This window comes from Pseudonaja textilis, chromosome 2 (genome assembly GCF_049901715.1).
Source record: "Pseudonaja textilis isolate UNSWEBS1 chromosome 2, rPseTex1.2, whole genome shotgun sequence".
In the NCBI taxonomy this organism is placed as follows: Eukaryota; Metazoa; Chordata; class Lepidosauria; order Squamata; family Elapidae; genus Pseudonaja; species Pseudonaja textilis.
In genome coordinates this window covers 132,538,563-132,557,123 of record NC_141991.1, presented here as the reverse complement: position 1 = coordinate 132,557,123, position 18,561 = coordinate 132,538,563, and the positions used below count along the sequence as shown (strand labels likewise).

Below are 18,561 nucleotides of genomic sequence, written 5' to 3'. Positions count from 1 at the left end.
TCGTTAAGTTGAGGTTTACCCATAGTTACATTGTTATAACAGAGTGGTAGTTTTTCATTCAAGGACGGAAGCTCAAAAACTATTCTACGTATATTTAAATATATTGTCAGACACCAGAATTCTATGTATCCTGGTGCCTGTCTTTCTACAGACTACAGTGGAGAGAGAAATGCTTCACACTATAGGAAGAAACCCTCCGAGCACTTACTGTACATAGAACTGATCTAATAAATGGAGTGAAACAAAAGGGTGGAGAAGATACTAATATGTTTTTGCATGAAAAAGGAAAAGTTCTAAGACAGAGGTGGCATTCATTTTCCCAAGCTAACATCTTCGTGTCCTAACATCCAGGCAGTGAGGCCTGTGTTCTGAATTTAGTAAATAATAAAGTCAGTCAGAATTATTCTGTAGCTTGGAAAGAACGAACCTGTAGTAATTGCATAGAAACATACTCAACAAGGCCTTTCCGATATGGTTGCAGGAGTGAACGCCCTCTGGATTCACTAGTGTTGTTATCCTATGTTAACCATGAAAATGGGAATGGTGGAATCTAATACTAACCTGATCTAAGGACCCGATTTCATATAAATTTAAACCCAATGCATTCATATCATTTGGAGAGCAATGTTATGGCCCAAAGTCTATATGACATTAACACTGGTGCTTGATAATATGAAGGAACTGACCAAGGTTTTGTTTACAGCAGAGGTGGAAGAAAAATGTAGCCCTGTGCTCAGTGACAACTTCTTGATACAAATACGATATTACCTTCTGGTGGAGGATTTCCTTGAATAGAAAGAGGAAAGGATTAAATTCTCCATCTGTATCTGGGATTTTTATAAATGATTAATGCTTTCCCCTTCCCAGATCATACTATTAATATGAACAGATTATCTTCATATTTTAAAATGTGCATGTTCCATTGTTCCAAGTCTGTTTTGGCCAGGCAACCTTCACAAATGCAAATAAATATTTACCAAGGAAGTGCTTCTTGATGGTGCAATTTTTGCGGGAAGGTTCTTACAAGATTTATTTCAAGAACGATTTCACCATCATTTAAGCAGAATCTGATTGGCTTCCCAGTTCAGAACATTGCCAGCAACTTGATGTAAACCTTATGTAGGTTGCAAAGTTGCAAGGAAGAGAACAGTGAGCTTATTTTAAGAAAAATAATCCAAAGGGATATATTTTTCCTACTTCCTGCCCAAATAAGAGACCCACTAAAGTATTTTACTGGAACTAGTAACATTTTTAGGGAATTTGCAGCAAGAGATAAGAAACCTTAGGGGTGGGGGGTGGGGGGTGGGAACAGACAGAATTCAGAAGCTCTGTGCGGCTTTTCCAATGCAGTGAGGGCACTGGTTTGTCTTGCCTTGTAAGGCAACAAGTATTTGGACTCATGGACAATTTCTAGCAATTCTCCATGTCTAATGATGTATCTGTGAAGGGCCACTATCAGAGCCGTGCAAGAATTTCTTGTTCCCATTCATCAGCTACAAAGAGTGCTGTTGTTTTTTCCAAGAGCAGGAATTCATGGTACCAATATGGTTTGCTAAAAATAAGCAAACGATCAAACCAATTGTTTCTGTCAAACTGCACCTATTGCTCAGTAGCTTGCCACTGATTTTGAACAGCACGATTTCTAGGGTTATAGAAAGGGGCTCAGTAGTTATAGGAAGCAAGCAGATGGCCCATTCTTTTTCTCCCCTGTCTAATCTTGCACGGTTAAAATGATTCTCCTGGTGCTCACTATATGGTGCTCTTCCTTAAATCTCTACAATAATTTCTTGCCCCCTTATGGATTTATCACCATCTAAATGCACAAGGATTCTGGTGCATGACATGGGCCCTTCATTAGATCACACTGCAATAAGTAGAAGTTACAGAGGTAATAAATCTTGCTAAGAGTAATTGGAAACTTTACCAATATTTTGGATGACACTGCAGAAAAATAAAGCTTCTTTAAAATAGGCCTTCGGACTATTTTTTTTTTTACTGCCACCATAATTTGTTGTCTGCCTGCAGTTTCTGTCCAATTATCATGTGTTTATGAGAGTGTAAAAGATAAGAAAATGTACAGCTTGGAGTAGATTGGGAGATATCAGAACTTGGCAATATAAACATCTCTATAACATCTCTACAACAAAAATGGGCACAGAATAGTTTGGGGAAAAAAAAACACCTATTCTGATTACATTATTTATGCTACATTTATCTATTCTCATACTTTGTATCTATCCCTAAATACTGAACGTATGTATTAACAAATAGTCATCGACTTACAACCATTTGTTTAGTGACCATTTGAAGTTACAACTTTGAAAAAGTGATGTATGACCTTTTTTTACACCTATGACTATTGCAGCATCCCCATGGTCATATGATCAAAATTCAGATGCTTGGAACTGGCATGTACTTATTATGTTGGTTGCACTATCCCAGGATCACGTGATCACCTTTTGCAACCTTCTGAAAAGCAAAGTCAATGGGGAAGTCAGAACCACTTGAGAATTGTATTACTTAACAACTCAGGGATTCACTTAAAAACTGTGTCAAGAAGTCCGTAAAGCAGGGCAAAACCTGCTTAACAACTGTCTTGTTTAGCAACAGAAATCTTAGGCTTAATTGTGGTTGTAAGTCAAGGACTACCTATATATTCTTATAGTGAAGTATTTCAATTCAACAAATTTGTAACTTTATAATTTGTCCTGATGAGAAATTGAAACCAAAGGAGACATTATTGTACAGTATTTATTCTTAATCTACTCTAAAGTCCCATTAAACTATTGGGTGTTTTTTTTTTAAAGTGCTTCCTCTCTTATTGTAATATCCTGTCTAAGGGCCTTTCCCCACTGCTGAGTGAAAGACTCCCCACCAGCGTGAATGTATTGTCCCCATTATGAATCCCACATGGTCTCTGTTCCTACTCACTGCTGAACGATACTGTCTGGATTAAAACACCTCCAGAGCATGTTAAACAAAACAATTGGTTTAACACACTGGCTGTGCTGCCACCCAACTCCAAAACTGTGGGAAAACATCCACCAACTAATACAGTGGTGGAGAATCAGGGCAAAGCCTCATATTTTTGAGCTTCATTTATCCTTTCTCCAGATCTAAATGCTAACGGCTGGGAAGTGATTCAGATCGAGTGGAATCTTACAAGTGTGCAGAATTCCACAAATGGTAATCTCAGGGATGTAGCATACAGTTCTCAAAGTAGGATACTGCACAAGCTGCCAGCCAAGTGCAGGAATCAGCAATGTTTTCCTTTCTAGGCAAAGCAACGGTGAGCGATCCATCAGTTGAAGGAATGGCACTTGGGAAGCTTGGCTAAGAAATATGGCCAGCTTGTTCCCCCCACTAGCACCATTCTCTCCAAGAGGATGGCTTGCTCACTGAGCAGAGCAGGAGACACAGAGCATGGGCTTCCCACATCCTCCATTCCAGGGGCTCCTTTGGTAATTCACACAAATGTGCCAAATAGAGCAGAAGCAGCTCTGGTCAACTCCCCCCTCACAGAGGGCTGTGAAAATATTTACAGACCCTTCACATCCCAGACATAAACTGTTTCAATTCCTTCCCTCAAAACGACGCTATAGAGCACTGCACATCTGAACAACTAGACACAAGGACAGTTTTTTTCCCCCGAACGCCATCACTCTGCTAAACAAATAATTCCCTCAACACTGTTCAACTATTACAAACTCTGCACTACTATTACTGTTAATCTTCTCATCACTCCTTATCACCCCTCCCCTCCCACTTGTGATTGTAGGACTGTAATGTTGTTGCTTGTATCCTTACGATTTATATTGACTGTTTCCTAGTATGATTTGATTGCTGGTTGTACCCTATGACTATCATTAAGTGTTGTACGTTATGATTCTTGATTCTTAACAAATGTATCTTTTTTTAATGTATACTGAGAGTTATTTACACCAAGACAAATTCCTTGTGTGTCCAATCACACTTGGCCAATAAAGTATTCTATTCTATTCTATTCTATTCTATTCTATTCTATTCTATTCTATTCTATTCTATTCTATTCTATTCTATTCTATTCTATTCTATTCTATTCTCATCCCAGAGAGCAGAAGAAATGTGATTTTACTCTTTTACAAAACAAGACTCTACTTGGTGAATGAAGACTTTCTGGCTTACAGTGGACGGGGTGGCAGAGGCCCAACTTTTACAACTTCATAACACTAGTGGCACCACAGAGTTAAACTCCCTGCTTGTTAAACAGATAGTCGGTGGGACTATCTGGTATATGAAAAAAATGGAATAGCTCTTCCCATCATGAAACACGCAATGAGCAAAAGAATGCACTTAGACCATATTCTTAACTACCCTGCACAGAAGCATTCATGGAAACTGCCTTTGGTCACTTTTGAAGAAGTATGTTGCAATGACAGGGTTTTTTTTTAAAGCTTTCAAGGCAATTTTTGATTCTTGGTGACTGCCTGAACTAGTCCCTGCAGTTTTTTTAAGCAAGATTTTCCGAAGTGGTTTGCCCCTGACTGCTTTCTAGGGCTAAGAGTGAGAGACTGGCCCAAAACTAGAATTCATAGTCATCTTGTTTGCATCCTGGCACCTTAACCACTACATTAAATCAGCTCTAAGACAGAATCCTTAAAAATGTAACTTTCTCCTCTTGGTGTATTGTTTAAGAAAGGTTAACAAAATAAGCTTGAAAGCCAGCAGAAGTATGGAATTAAAAAAGAATTGGTGGGTTGTAGTAGTTTAGGTGCTGGACTGGCACTGGGGAGACCAAGTTTCTAATTCATCTTCTGCTACAGAAGCTCCATGGGTGTCTTTGGGCCAGTCACTCTCTTGTAGCCCAACTCTCTCCACAGGGCAGTTTTTTGAGGAAAGAAAGTATTACATATGCCACACTAAGCTCTAAATGAAAATACAAGTCTAACAAATTACTCATTTTATACTCAATTGCTAGCTGTTACTGCACTTTCTCAGAAACTGTCAAGAGCTATATCTATTTTGTGAAGATACAGTAGTCTTCATTTAAATCAGATAAGTCCAGCAATCAGTAACAGCCATGAGAATGTGATTTGTCAGTCATATGGTTATCACCATACTGAATGTTCTACAATAATTTATACAAGCTACCTTCAGAAAAAATGAGTTTCCAGTCATGCAAAGCTGTGCAGGTACTGTATGTATGATAAAGAAGGTAAGGGTTATCGCAAGAATTATTGTAACAAAAATAAAAACACAGTCTCACATACCCTGCAGAATGTACATTTGTTGCTATTTTATCACTTTTCTATTTCACTTGTACGTTTTGACATTATCGGTTCTCCTTCAGGAGAACTTCCAATTTTTAGGATTAACTTCTGAGGCTACCAGTAGGAAGGAGGTTTAATATCTTCACCTGATTGCAATTCAGGCAATTGGCAACTGGCTTGCATTTACAACTGGTTGCGGCATTCTGTGGTCACTTACCTTTTGAAGATCTTTGGAGTTTGAGTTAGGGAAGCTTAGCAGGCTGCTTTGTTGCTGGACCACGTAGGCAATCCAAACAGTTACCATTTTCCAAACGGCCACAATTCCTTGTGGCCATGCTGAAATAGCACCTGGTTCAAGGTGGCCCCCACAGCCCAGGAACAGTGAGGGGTTGATGTGGCTTGCCTTCCTTCCCCAACGTGAGGCTGGGAACTCTAGAGATCTTCAAAAGATCAGTGTGTAAATAAAGGGGGTGTGGAGGAAGCACAAGTCCTGCAGGGACCTGATTTTTTTTTTGGTGGGAGGGGGGAGAAGAAAGCCCAAGGGTTGTAGGGACTCTGAGGTGTAGAAAATGGAGCATGGTGTGTCTCTGGGAATGGGTGAGGAGGCTTTAGGAGACCCAGGACAGGCAGGCCCATGTCTTCGCTATGTCTCCCAGGTTCTGTCCCATCTGAGGCACCCATGCTCTGCTTAATGACCGCATTAGGGAGAGCAGGGGATGGAGATTGTTAAGCAAGGCTTAATGGCTATTAGGCCATGCTATTGTAACGGGCAGGCTTCATTATGGTCAGAGGTAGAGCACCATCTGTACTACAAACACAGCAGCTGGCAATAGCATCTCAAAAGCTACAGGACCATCCATTGATAGAAAGGTAGCACGGCCATTCTATTTTTTTTATTTTATTTTATGATCACAACACTTGTTTCCAGGAAAAAGAAAAACAGCTAGTGCTGTAGAAATCCTGTACAGAGATCACAACCTTTTTAGTAATTTGGCTTACAGGTCTTCGAAGCACATTCTGTTCTCATTCATTTAACCAGAGGTCAGCATGGAAGAGCTATTTTTAGCTACAGTCTGTTAAGGTTTCCTTTATCAAGTAACTATTTCACTAAAAGGATCATTTACAAGTTGGCTGCTACACTATACATGACCACCATACTGTAGAAAACATCCGCCTCCATGCTGGTACTGGGCCTCCCTAATTCATAGTGGATACGCTTTCCCTGAAAATGCCCTTTGCTCATATTGCAGAACAATCAAAGTCCTCAAAACTCCTGGGGCCTTAATTGGTTATGTAAAAGTATCTCTATAACATGAAATCATCAACTCCATTTAAATGCTGCCTGTCTAATGATCACCACAAGGTGTTGGGAGAAAACACTGTTACAGGAAAACAATCATCCGATTTGCAGATTTGGAAATAATTGGAACAAACGTTGTTTCTCAAACAGGCAATTGTTTCTCTGTGGAAACAGATTTAATGTTTACACGGTGAACAGGGAACAGCTGAACAGAATTTAGTCTTCAAGCATGCTTCCCAGTGTGCCTACATTGATTTCCAATAGCCTTTAAGTGCAATGTTTTTTTAAGCCCTGGTAGCCTTAAAGCATGCATGAAATGCCAGTGGAATTTTAATTTTAACTCACTTTTAGCACAGATACAAACATGCATAAAGTGGAAAAATTCAATGCTATTAGCGGAGCAAATTCTACTAGAAGGAGCGCAGGTTTTGCCCAGTGGGCATGTAGAAAAAAAGCAGTTCAGGATTTTAGATGAAAACTTCATTGCTGTCTGTTGCTTTCCTGCTTTTCATCTCAATAGATGCCACTTCCCCCCATCTATGAGTCTATGGGGTTTGCCAAGTACTGTAAAGGGTTCTCCATACTTTATCTGCTCCATTTTGCTAGGCTGATCAAACAGACACCATACTTTATCTGCTCCATTTTGCTAGGCTGATCAAACAGACAATGAAGCACAGGGAGAGCAAAATAAAGAGAGATACAGGTAATCCGTGACTTACAAGCACAACTGAACCTAACATTTTTTGCTGTTAAGTGACACAGTTGTTAAGCAAGTTTTGCAACCTTTCTTGCCACAGTTGTAAAATGTAATCACTGCAGATGTCAAATTAGTAAGAAAGTTGTTAAATGAATCTGGCTTCCCGATTGACTTCGGTCATCAGAAGGTTGCAAAAGGTGATCACCTGACCCTGGGACACTGTGACTGTCATAAATATGAACCAGATGGCATTTCGATCATGTGACCATGGGAAAGTTGCAATGGCTGCTAAGTATGAAAAATGACCCTGTCACTTTTTCAAAGTTATAACTTCAAAAGGTCACTAAATGAATGGTTGTAAGTTGAGGATTACCTGTAGCATGGATTATTTTGAACCGATAAATGACAACTGTTGCTACTCATCTATTTACAAATCACCACAGGTATTACTTAACTATTTTAATTTCTTTTGTTTCTTTTTGAAACATGACACGGGTTTAATTTTTGGATCAAAAGTAATACTTTAGTCCCTCAAGGATGGGTTATAATACTCTGAATTTTTTTCTATGACATTGTAGTCAAGCAATCATTTCTGAGAGTGTTACTACACTTTTCAGACAAAAAACACAATGTCTTTTTTCACAAAGTCAGCAGATTACTTCATGCCATGAATTTGTTTCTTGGAAACAGGTTCTTTTGCATTAGTCATAGGAGGAAACCCATGAATAGTCTGTCAATATAAATCCAAGAAGGTGTTTTGTTATTAAATACCATGAACAATATGTTTCTTTTGAACCTTTTTATGACATATACAATCAAGTAGTAATGAGAACTTAGAGAAAAGTGTTTCAGTCATTTCTTCAAAAGGAAGAAAGATTCAAAGAAGGCAGAGACATAGATTAAGCTGAATGTTTTGCCTACATGTCCAGGAAGGAAAGACATCATTGATGAGAAATAAATGAAAAAGAGTGTATACATTCATACACCGTGTTAGTTTAGACTAACTCCATTCACTATATCATTCCATACATTTACATCCTTGCAAACCATTCTTGCTTCTAAAATATCTATATACTACTTCATTCAGTGCTTAAGAGAAAGGGGATGAAAGTAGACTTACAACTGGAATTCTAGAGGTAAGTAGAATAAGATCATTTTATGCTTTTCCTTCTTCTTAAACAAAATCCTAACCTTAAACAAAAACCTTCTTCTTAAACAAAAACCTAAGACACCCTAGTATCAATTGTGCATTGTTAGGACACCCTTCCTCTTCCCCTCCAAGCAACATTTATCACCTAATTTGCAACTTGGCATACAAAGAAAGGAGGGGACTTGTACTGTGAGAGGGATCTCGGAGTCTTAGTGGACAACCAGCTAAATATGAGCCAGCAGTGTGCAGCAGCAGTCAAAAAAGCTAATGCGATCTTAAACTGCATTAACAGAGGGATGCAATCAAGATCAAGTGAGGTACTAATACCACTCTATAAAGCCTTAGTAAGACCACACCTAGAGTACTGCATCCAGTTTTGTTCACCACATTATAAAAAAGATGTTGAGACTCTAGAGAAAGTACAAAGAAGAGCAACCAGGATGATTAGGGGACTGGAGACTAAACATATGAAGAACAGTTACAGGAACTGGGCTTGGCTAGTCTAGTGAAGAGAAGGATCGGGGAGGCATGATAGCAGTCTTCCAATATTTGAGGGGCTGCCACAGAGAGGAAGGGGTCAAGCTATTTTCTAAAGCGCCCGTAGGCCAGACAAGGAATAATGGATGGAAACTGAACAAGGAGAGATTCAACCTGGAAATAAGGAGAAACTTTCTGACAGTGAGAACAATCAACCAATGGAACAGCTTGCCCTTGGAAGTTGTGGGAGTGCCATCAGTTGAGACCTTCAAGAAGAAAAAAGAAGAAGATATATACAGTTTCCAAACTTTTGCTTTTGAAAAGGAAATCTAAATTCCAGATAGGGTTCCCCTACTTTCTACAAATGAGACTTTTTTTAAAACCCTGCCTCTTTTGCAAAGTAGTGAGCCCTGTGACACTAAGGTCCTGCCTTAGTCCACCTTTAACACATGTGGATAAAAACCAGCTTATTCAAGAGATTGAATGTGAACTTTTCCTGTTTCTATGTGAAAGGTGTGGAATTTGATAAATACTATGATATGAAGAAGGCAAGGGTATATAACCATATTTTTTATTCATTTAAAAAACATTTTAGAGACAAAAATAATCCCAAAATGGATTTAAATAATCCAAAACACATTAATAGCCCAGATATTTTTTAAAAAAATTACAACACCAAAAAGGAAACAGTCAGTAGTAAAATCCAAGATCAGTTACAGCTAAAACAATTTCCATTCAGTTGCTCAATCAACCAATGTAGGACAAAGCAACTGATAAAATGGACAGTTTTCTCTATGCATATAAGAAGAAGCCTTATTGTACCAGTATGAGGTAACAGAAGAATTACTATAGGAAAAAAGCCAGTTTGGTATAGAGGATAAGGTGCTGGCCTAGAACAAGGAGACTGTGAGTTGTAGTCCTGCCTTGGGCACAAAAGCTGGTGGGTGACTTTGGGTCAGTCACTCTCTATCAGCCTAACACACCTGACAGAGTTGTTGCTGTGAAGAAATAGGAGGAGGAAGAAATATTATGTGCATTCTCTGCCTTGAGTTACTTATAAAGTAACAAAGGCAGCATAAAAATCTAATAAAATAAGCAGATGCATAATGTCTGTGAGAGACAAGAGCCAATGAACCTCCCCATCTTGGCAATGCTTCCATCAATTCTTCAGATAATTCTGCCTGTGACATTTCATAAAAAGGAAGTAAGAGAAGAAGGAACTTTGCGGCAAACTGTAAACCAAAAAAATCACAGAAGGACTTGGGAAAGGAAGTACCACCTTCTGTAACAAAATCCAGAAATTTAGCAACTCTAAAAACCAGAGGATATTTTTGTCTGGACATATTTCGGTCAAAAGTTCAGTGGGATTTCAAATGCTTTAGAGTATTCTTGGTAAATGACCATAAGTTGGAAATGGATGGAACAAAGCCATATTAATTCTCTTGGATATTTTAGCAACTTCTGCTGATTATGGCGTTCTTCAGAACTGTCTGGTTGGGCAGGTCTTTTGCAGTAATATATTGCAATAATTTTATTCCTGCTGATGTCATTGTTATATTAGGAACATACTTATTGTTGCATTATCCAAGAATGTCCCAGTGTATTATTTCCTTTTCGATGTTTAATATGCACAAAAATGGTGGCAGATATTATCTAGAGTGGCGTTTCTCAAATTGTGACCTCTACCTCTCTCAGGGTGTGGCAGACAGAATCCAGGAGAGGTGTGAAGAACCTTATACTTATACATGGCACAATAAATCCACCTTTCTCAAAATTTCATTGTATTGTTTTCATTGTTCATTTATGTTAATTTTGCTGTTTGTATTTGTAGGAGAGGTGTATACACTGAAATTACACTAAAGGGAGGCATGATGGTAAACCATATAGGAAGCCGCAATCTAGATTTTTGGAGTAAAGTGCCATGACTAAACTAATTATGCTCAAATCTTTTATTATTATTATTATCACCTAATAACAAAGAACCAATAGATACCTCTGAATTCTACCTGTATTTGATGAAATGCTGCATCAAATAATACGGATAAGATGAAGATTATTTTCTTCAATTTTTCCTATTTCTGGCATTTGTGTGTGGAAGGCATTGAATTCCCCCCCAAAAAATACTGTAATAGATTTACAGTTTACCCTTGCTCCATAACCCAGTGTTGTCCCTTGATTTCCAGGTTGCTGGTAAAGAACAGATAAATGGAAACACCCTTGCTCAAACCTGGCCAGAAGCTACATGAATTTAAGTCTACCTGTGACAGAGCAACGTGCTTTGTCAGGCTACTTTTGAAGAATGCCTGGGAGTTTCAGTCAATGCATAAAGCAAAAGCTGTGCTAACCAGTAGACAGTAATATCCTTTCTATCTTGGCAAATCATTTTTGCTTCCATGCTGGCCTCACACCATACACTGCCTTTAAACACTATAGAAACATAGCAAACTGTTTGTACACATCTCCTTCAAATGTTTTTAAGAGCTAAACTATTACATGGCAGCTTTTGGCTCATTTTTTTTTCCTTCCTAGCATTTTCCTGCAAGTGTGGGATCCACCTTTTTCAGATCTATGGGATGCAACAAGAACTGACTGATCTGATGTCATGGACTAGGGAGAACATGACTGGCCAAACGTCACCCAGTCAGCTTTCATGCCTAAGGCAGGACTAGAACTCATAATCTCCTGGTTTCTAGCCTGGTGCCTTAACTGCCAGATGAAGAATAATATACTCGCAAATGAATTTCCTACAAAGTGGAATGCTTCTAATACAGCAGTAATAGTTTGGGCATCTCTATTAAGATGCATTCCCATGACATTCCCCATTTGCAGTAAAAGGTCCAGGTCTAATGTAAGTGTCATCGCACTCAAAGTATCTGAAAGTACTACAAATGAATAGAAGCGTCTGCTTGGGCAAGGGGTTGGACTAGATGACCTGTAAGGTCCCTTCCAACTCTATTAATCTGTATCTAACTGGCTCATTACAGCCCTTCAATCTGAATAAAACTGATTTTTCTCTCCTTAACTAATCATAATCATGAAACTAAATAAAACTTTTTTTTCCTCCTGAGCTAAAACTTTCTGAACCATGAAGCTAAAAAGTTAAGAAGGCACATGTGGCTTTCCCTGTAGGACTAGAATATGCAACATGAGTCTCAGTGACTATTGATAGTCTTCACAAATACTGCAAGAAGTTCCTGATATGGATACCAATGTTGGGAGGGGGATAATGAAATTGAACCAAGCTTACAAGATTGGTAATGTTCTCTTCTAAAATCCTATGGTGTTTGGCATTTATTACTCCAAATTTTATAAGATTTCAGGTAGTAGGCATAATTTTGTATGCCAATAATGCCAAGTGTGTGATGGTTCCTGTTATGTCCTGAGGACTCAAGGAGTTCTCACTCAGGTCCACTCACTTTACGTGGGCGTTATTCCCCCATTCCCATTGGTTGGCTCTCCCCAGCAGCCAGCTATAAATGCAGGCTGCGGGGTCCAACCGGTTGCTGATTGCTGCGAGCCAGTTCCAGGCTTGGCAAGCGCGGTCAGCCCTTTATTGTAAAATAAAGTATTGTTGCACTCATGCTCTGGTTCAGCCTCTCATTGCTCAAACAAAACACTGGCGACGAAGGTGGGATGGCTACCAGAAGCACCTGCAACCGCTGAGTCACTAGCCACCGATCCACAGCCCAGAGAGAGCGATCGGCTGGCGACAAGGGAAACGCTGATCCGCAGCCAGAGAGAGCGGTCAGCTAACGAAACGAGCGATCAAAAAGAGCAAACGCAGATCCGCAGCCAGAGAAAGCGGTCTGAGTCAAATAGTTAGAAGCGTCTGTAGCCGCTTGTTAGCCCGCTACGGGGAAAGTGAAGCGCTGCGAGCCGCAGCCGCTCTGCATTTGGCGCGAAATTCAAGCGGGTGTCATTTGAATTTCGAGCCGGTAGGAATCACAGCACAGCGCTGTAGAGTCACTAACGCCCACTTTTTTTGGCGCGAATCAAGACACCTCCAACGGCTAGCAGCCAACGTGGTAACCCAGAGAGAGAGAAAGAGAGGGTAGCAAAAACCTCTCCAGAGCTGATATCACTAGTAACTCACGGCGCTCGTAGTCCCAGAGAGATTTTTTCCGCAGGTAGCCCAGCCGTTCCAGCACCATGAGTTCCAATCCAGTATTCCCGGCGTTTAAACCAGACGAAGAGAAGTGGGAATCGTATAAGAACCGTTTCAATCATTACATCGATGCGGTCGGCCTGGCGGATGCGGAGAGCATCGGAAAAATCCTATTTCCTAATCTACTGCGGAGCCACCGTTTACGATACCGCTGCAGCACTCGTGGCGCCGAGAGAATTGAAAAACGCTTCCGTGGTCCGAGTTGCTTGAGATCCTCACAAACAACTACGCTCCCAGGCCTTCACAAATCGCCAGGAGGTTCACGTTCCGAATGAGGAAGCAATCAAGTAAGGAGACCGTCAACCAATATATGGCCGCCCTCAGAACAGCAGCCCTGCACTGCGGGTTTGGAACATACCTGGAGGACATGCTCTCGATCAATTAGTTTGTGGGGTCAAGGATCTCCACCTACAGAGGCGACTGCTAGCTAAAAAGACCTCAACCTCGCGCAAGCGCGTAGAGGAGGCCCTAGCAGCCGAGCTAGCAACGAACTCAGCCACCGAAATTCAGGGCCCAAGCGCCAAGCTAGCATCGTTCCCAGTCCATTCCGAAGAGGTGGAAGCGGAGGAAGCCCACACGATGAGAACGATGTCCATCGCCTCACCAATGACAGACGGTCGCAGGTAGGGGCCAAACAAGAATACACCGGTCCACCCAAGCACATCACCCTGTGCCTAGCCTGTGGGGATCACATCAAAGGGCCACCTGCAAGTTTAAAGGAGCCGTTTGCAACAACTGCCATAAGAGGGGGCACATTGCGAGAGTCTGCCAAGCCCCCAAAGCGCTGCACACAGACCCCGTCCTCGCACTCGGGACCTCAGAGGCAAGTATTAAACTGTCGCACGCACCGCCTTGCCAGGCGTGCTTTGCCACACTGTTAGTAAAATTTCTCTCTCCGTTTCCCTAGAAGGTAAACCGTGCCACATGGAGGTTGACACAGGGTCAGCGCTCTCAATAATCTCGTGGAACACCCTCAAGAGACTCCACCCCAGCCTATCTACTACCCGGCTTCAGAGATGCCAGTTCGGTCTGAAGGACTACCAGGGAAGGCCATTCCCGTGATCGGCAGAGGCAAGTTCTTTGTCAGTTTTAGAGCTTTTAAAGGCCACCTACCTCTAGTGGTAGTTAACGGCAATCTACCCACCTTATTGGGGCTCGATTGGTTTCCCCACCTCGGCCTAGGGTTAACAGGAGTCCATGCTGTCTCAACCTCGGACACTGACTCCTTATTCGCTGACTACGCAGATGTGTTCAGCGAGGAGCTGGGGTGTTATAATGGAACCCCCATCTCGTTCACCGTTGACCCCCAGGCAGTCCCAATCAGATTAAAACCACGTAGAGTTCCATTTGCTATTCGACCAAAACTAGACGCTGAATTGGATAAACTACTAAAACAAGGGGTCATTGAGCCAACAGATTTCGCCAAGTGGGAGACGCCCATTGTCACACCCTCAAAAAGCTGGTAGCCTGAGAATTTGCTCGGACTACAAGACAACAATCAATAAATATTTACAAGTTAGCGCCTACCCTGTGCCCGTCATTCAGCACTTATTGCACACATTCGAACCGGGCAGTATTTTTGCTAAATTGGACATGTCTCAAGCATATCAACAGTTCCCTGTTGATAACCAAACAGCGGAACTTCAGACCATCGTCACTCACAGGGGTGCCTTCCGATGCAAGCGTCTCCAATTTGGCGTAAGTGTTGCCCGGTATTTTCAGTCCCTCATGGGCGGATTTTACAGGGCCTCCCTGGTGTAGTACCCTACTTCGACGACATCTTGGTCTCGGCCAGGGACAGACCCCAACTCTTCCAGAGAGTGCGAGCAGTGTTAGAGAGGTTCAGACAGCATGGCCTCAGGTTAAAAAGAAAAATGTGCCATTGCCACTAGACAGGTGGACTTTCTGGGTTATAAAATTGACGCCTCTGGCATTCACCCCTGGAGTCCAAGGTTAGGGCGATCCACGAAGCTCCCACACCGACCTCCAAAACGGAGCTACAAGCTTTCTTGGGGCTCCTAAACTTTATGCATCCTTCTTGCCCCATAAAGCCTCAGTAGCCGAACCCCTACACAGATTACTAGACAAAAAGTCACCGTGGCACTGGGGGCACAAAGAAGACCAGGCGTTTAACGCCGTCAAATCACTACTTACGTCAGAGGCAGTGCTCCTCCAATTCGACCCCAACCTTCCTTTAGTACTGGCAGCAGACGCATCCCCTTTTGGAATTGGGGCGGTCCTTAGTCACAGACTCCCCAATGGCGCCGAGGCCCCCATCGCCTTTTTCTCCAGGACGCTCTCGGCCACGGAGCGAAATTACAGCCAAATAGACACGGAAGCCCTAGCAGCTGTTGCAGCCGTGAAAAAGTTTCACGAATTCCTTTTTGGCCATTTCTTGAACTGGTCACCGACCATAAGCCCCTCCTGGGCCTACTGGCCGGCGACAAACAGACACCTCAAGTCCTTTCCCCTAGAATGACAAGGTGGACACTTTTCCTAGCGGCCTATTCATACAAACTTATTCACCGCCCGGGCAAAACTCTATCCCACGCCGACGCTCTCAGTCGCTGCCCCTTACCCGCTCCGGCTGAAGACCCAGCTCCTGTCAACGCCATTTTTGAAATCACCCAGTTGGACCTGCCCATCACCGCCCTTGACATCGCCGCTAAAACCAAGGCAGACCAAACGCTCGCCCAGGTGCTCGACTGGGTGAGGAGGGGTGGCCGGGAGGCAACGTCGATAACAAATTCGCACCCTTTAAGACTCGCATGCAGGAGCTGTCCAGTTTGCAGGGTTGTCTACTGTGGGGCACTCGAGTGGTCATTCCGACCTCGCTGCGTGCCGAGTCCTGGAGCGTTGCACGAGGGACACCCGGCATTGTGAGAATGAAGGCGTTAGCACGCAGCTACGTGTGGTGGCCGGGTCTAGACGAGGACATTGTCAATTGGGTAAGTTCCTGCAGCATTTGCCAGGAATCCCGTCCTGCTCCCCCTATCGCCACCCCTACCAGATGGGAGAGCGCCAACGCCCTTGGTCTAGAATCCATATCGATCTGGCAGGCCCCGTGCATGGAAAGATGTTCCTAGTGGTCGTGGACGCTTATTCCAATGGATAGGCGTGGCGCAGCTATCCACAACCACCACACTAGCAATCACCAACGTGTTAACACGCCTGTTAGGTTACACATGGACTACCCGACTCCATTGTCTCCGATAATGGCCCACAGTTCGCATCAGTAGAATTCAGCCGTTTTGCTGCCAACCTGGGCATTCGCCACATTTTTACAGCCCCATTTCACCCTGCCAGTAATGGGTTGGCTGAAAGGGCCGTCAGGACCACCAAAGAGGCCCTCGCTAGGTTTGGCAGGGATGACTGGCACCACAAACTCGCACGGTTCCTGATGAGCCAACACTCAACCCCCTGTGCAGTCACCAATAAGTCCCCAGCGGAACTTCTGATGGGCCGGCGCCTGAGGACTGTATTGGACAGATTGCACCCACAATACTGCCCTGACTCTCCCCTCGCTTCTACGTCGGGGGTTAGACAATTTTGTTACAGGAACCGATATTACAAGGAATTTCGCTGGGACCCACTTTGGATTCCTGGCGAGGTCACCGCCATCACCGGGCCGAGATTGTATAGAGTCAGGCTGGAGGATGGTCGCGTCTGGAGGAGACATATAGACCAGCTTAGAAGCGCCTCAGCACCCTTGCCAACAAGAGTCCAGAGTCTCCAGTCGAAGGGGAGCCGCCTCATCCGCCGCCCAGCCACACGTGCCCAGCGACCAGTCTGCACCAGCGGTCGTTCCGGTCAGCCCAAACTCGGACAACAGCGCCCAGAGAGTTGACCAGCCTGATCCAACCCACGAGCTCGACCCCAGTAACCAACCCGGTGTTTCCCGAGGATGCCCAGTCCAGAGAGAGTGTTGGCAACACTATGCCAGCTCGACCATCACAGGCTGGTACCGAACAGACAGACAATGTTCCCGAGTTGCGCCGTTCCGGGCGCCAACACAAACCCCCGTCTACCTCAAGGACTATGCATGTTCGCATCTGGGGGAAGGGGTGTTATGTCCTGAGGACTCAAGGAGTTCTCACTCAGGTCCACTCACTTTACGTGGGCGTTATTCCCCCATTCCCATTGGTTGGCTCTCCCCCAGCAGCCAGCTATAAATGCAGGCTGCGGGTCCAACCGGTTGCTGATTGCTGCGAGCCAGTTCCAGGCTTGGCAAGCGCAGTCAGCCCTTTATTGTAAAATAAAGTATTGTTGCACTCATGCTCTGGTTCAGCCTCTCATTGCTCAAACAAAACAGTTCCCACGGGTGCTGTATTGTTGACTCTTGGCTTATGTGGTATTTGTCATTTTTTTTGATAACTGCATAATAGTCTCTATAAAGGAAAAAGGTGGGGATATTTTACCTACATTAGCAGGAGAGTGTGAGGCATCCTATTAAATGTCAGAAAGGCCTGGAAACCTGAATCTAGAATTTTCATAATATTTTTAAAGAAAGATGCCCAAACTACTAACTCTTCCCAAATCTCCTGTGCAACGAAAAGAAGGGAGCACATTTACTCACATTCTTTCATCATGCCTATGTCAACACAACGCTTCAGCCGGCAAGCTTGGCAGTGTCTCCGGTTATCTTTGGTAATTTTACAGTCACCATTGAATGGACATGTGAACATCGCTTTTCTTTTCATGCTCCTCCTGAAAAACAATAAACAGAAAATGCATCAAATTGGTTTACTTCTTGATAGGGTAAGGCTTAATATATAGTTTCTGCACAGATATTGCTCTCAAAGTAAATTGTATGGAAGATTGGCATGTAAAAGGAGCTGTCCCTTAAAAGGCAATATGCATAGCTTACCACCAAGCATAGGAGAGATATATCAAACATAACTACAGTTCTGTTTCTAAGAAATACGGGTATTTTTAAAATGTGCTCTGTTATTATACTTGGAAGACTAACAATTTGCCTGTCTTCACAGTTTTTCCCTCCAGCAATCATTTAATATTTTATGGATTACATGTAGAAAAGCAGTTTCTTGTCAAAGAGAAATTGCCTGTACAATAAACAGGAACATATTATTCATAGTTCGGATGCCTAAAACAGCCATCTTTAAAGGTAGAAAACCATTTATATCAGTATTCAATGGAAGATGGCAATATATACAACCACCTCAAATCACAACCATTGACTTGTGATAATATGGTTTTTCTTATAAGTTTTCAGTCAATTAACTAGCTTTCTCAGACACATAAAATGAATTCAGAATTTCAATTTTAAGTACATTGGAGGATGCACCAGTTCACAAAACATAAACAGAAATAAAAAAGGTTGGAGAATATCAATCACAACATTTAAGATTTCAAACATGTCATTAATTAATGCAGAATGAACTGGGTTAATGTAACTTGTATCACACCCGATTTGTATTTTTGAAAGCTTATCATGGCAATATATATACCCATTCAGAGTTTAACAGTAAATTTGCCTGCTCCATCAAAATATCCTGTGAATAT

General features: G+C 42.6%; 1 protein-coding gene across 3 annotated transcripts in view; it reads right to left on the bottom strand.

Annotated features, from left to right (window-relative positions):
• VDR (vitamin D receptor) overlaps positions 1-18,561 on the bottom strand; it is a 99,993-nt gene that overhangs the window by 27,349 nt on the left and 54,083 nt on the right. For all 3 annotated transcript variants that reach the window (XM_026714695.2, XM_087925322.1, XM_026714696.2), the window contains one exon: positions 17,615-17,745. In XM_026714695.2, the coding sequence (XP_026570480.1) occupies positions 17,615-17,745 (131 nt within the window). The remainder of the gene's footprint in view (positions 1-17,614; positions 17,746-18,561) is intronic.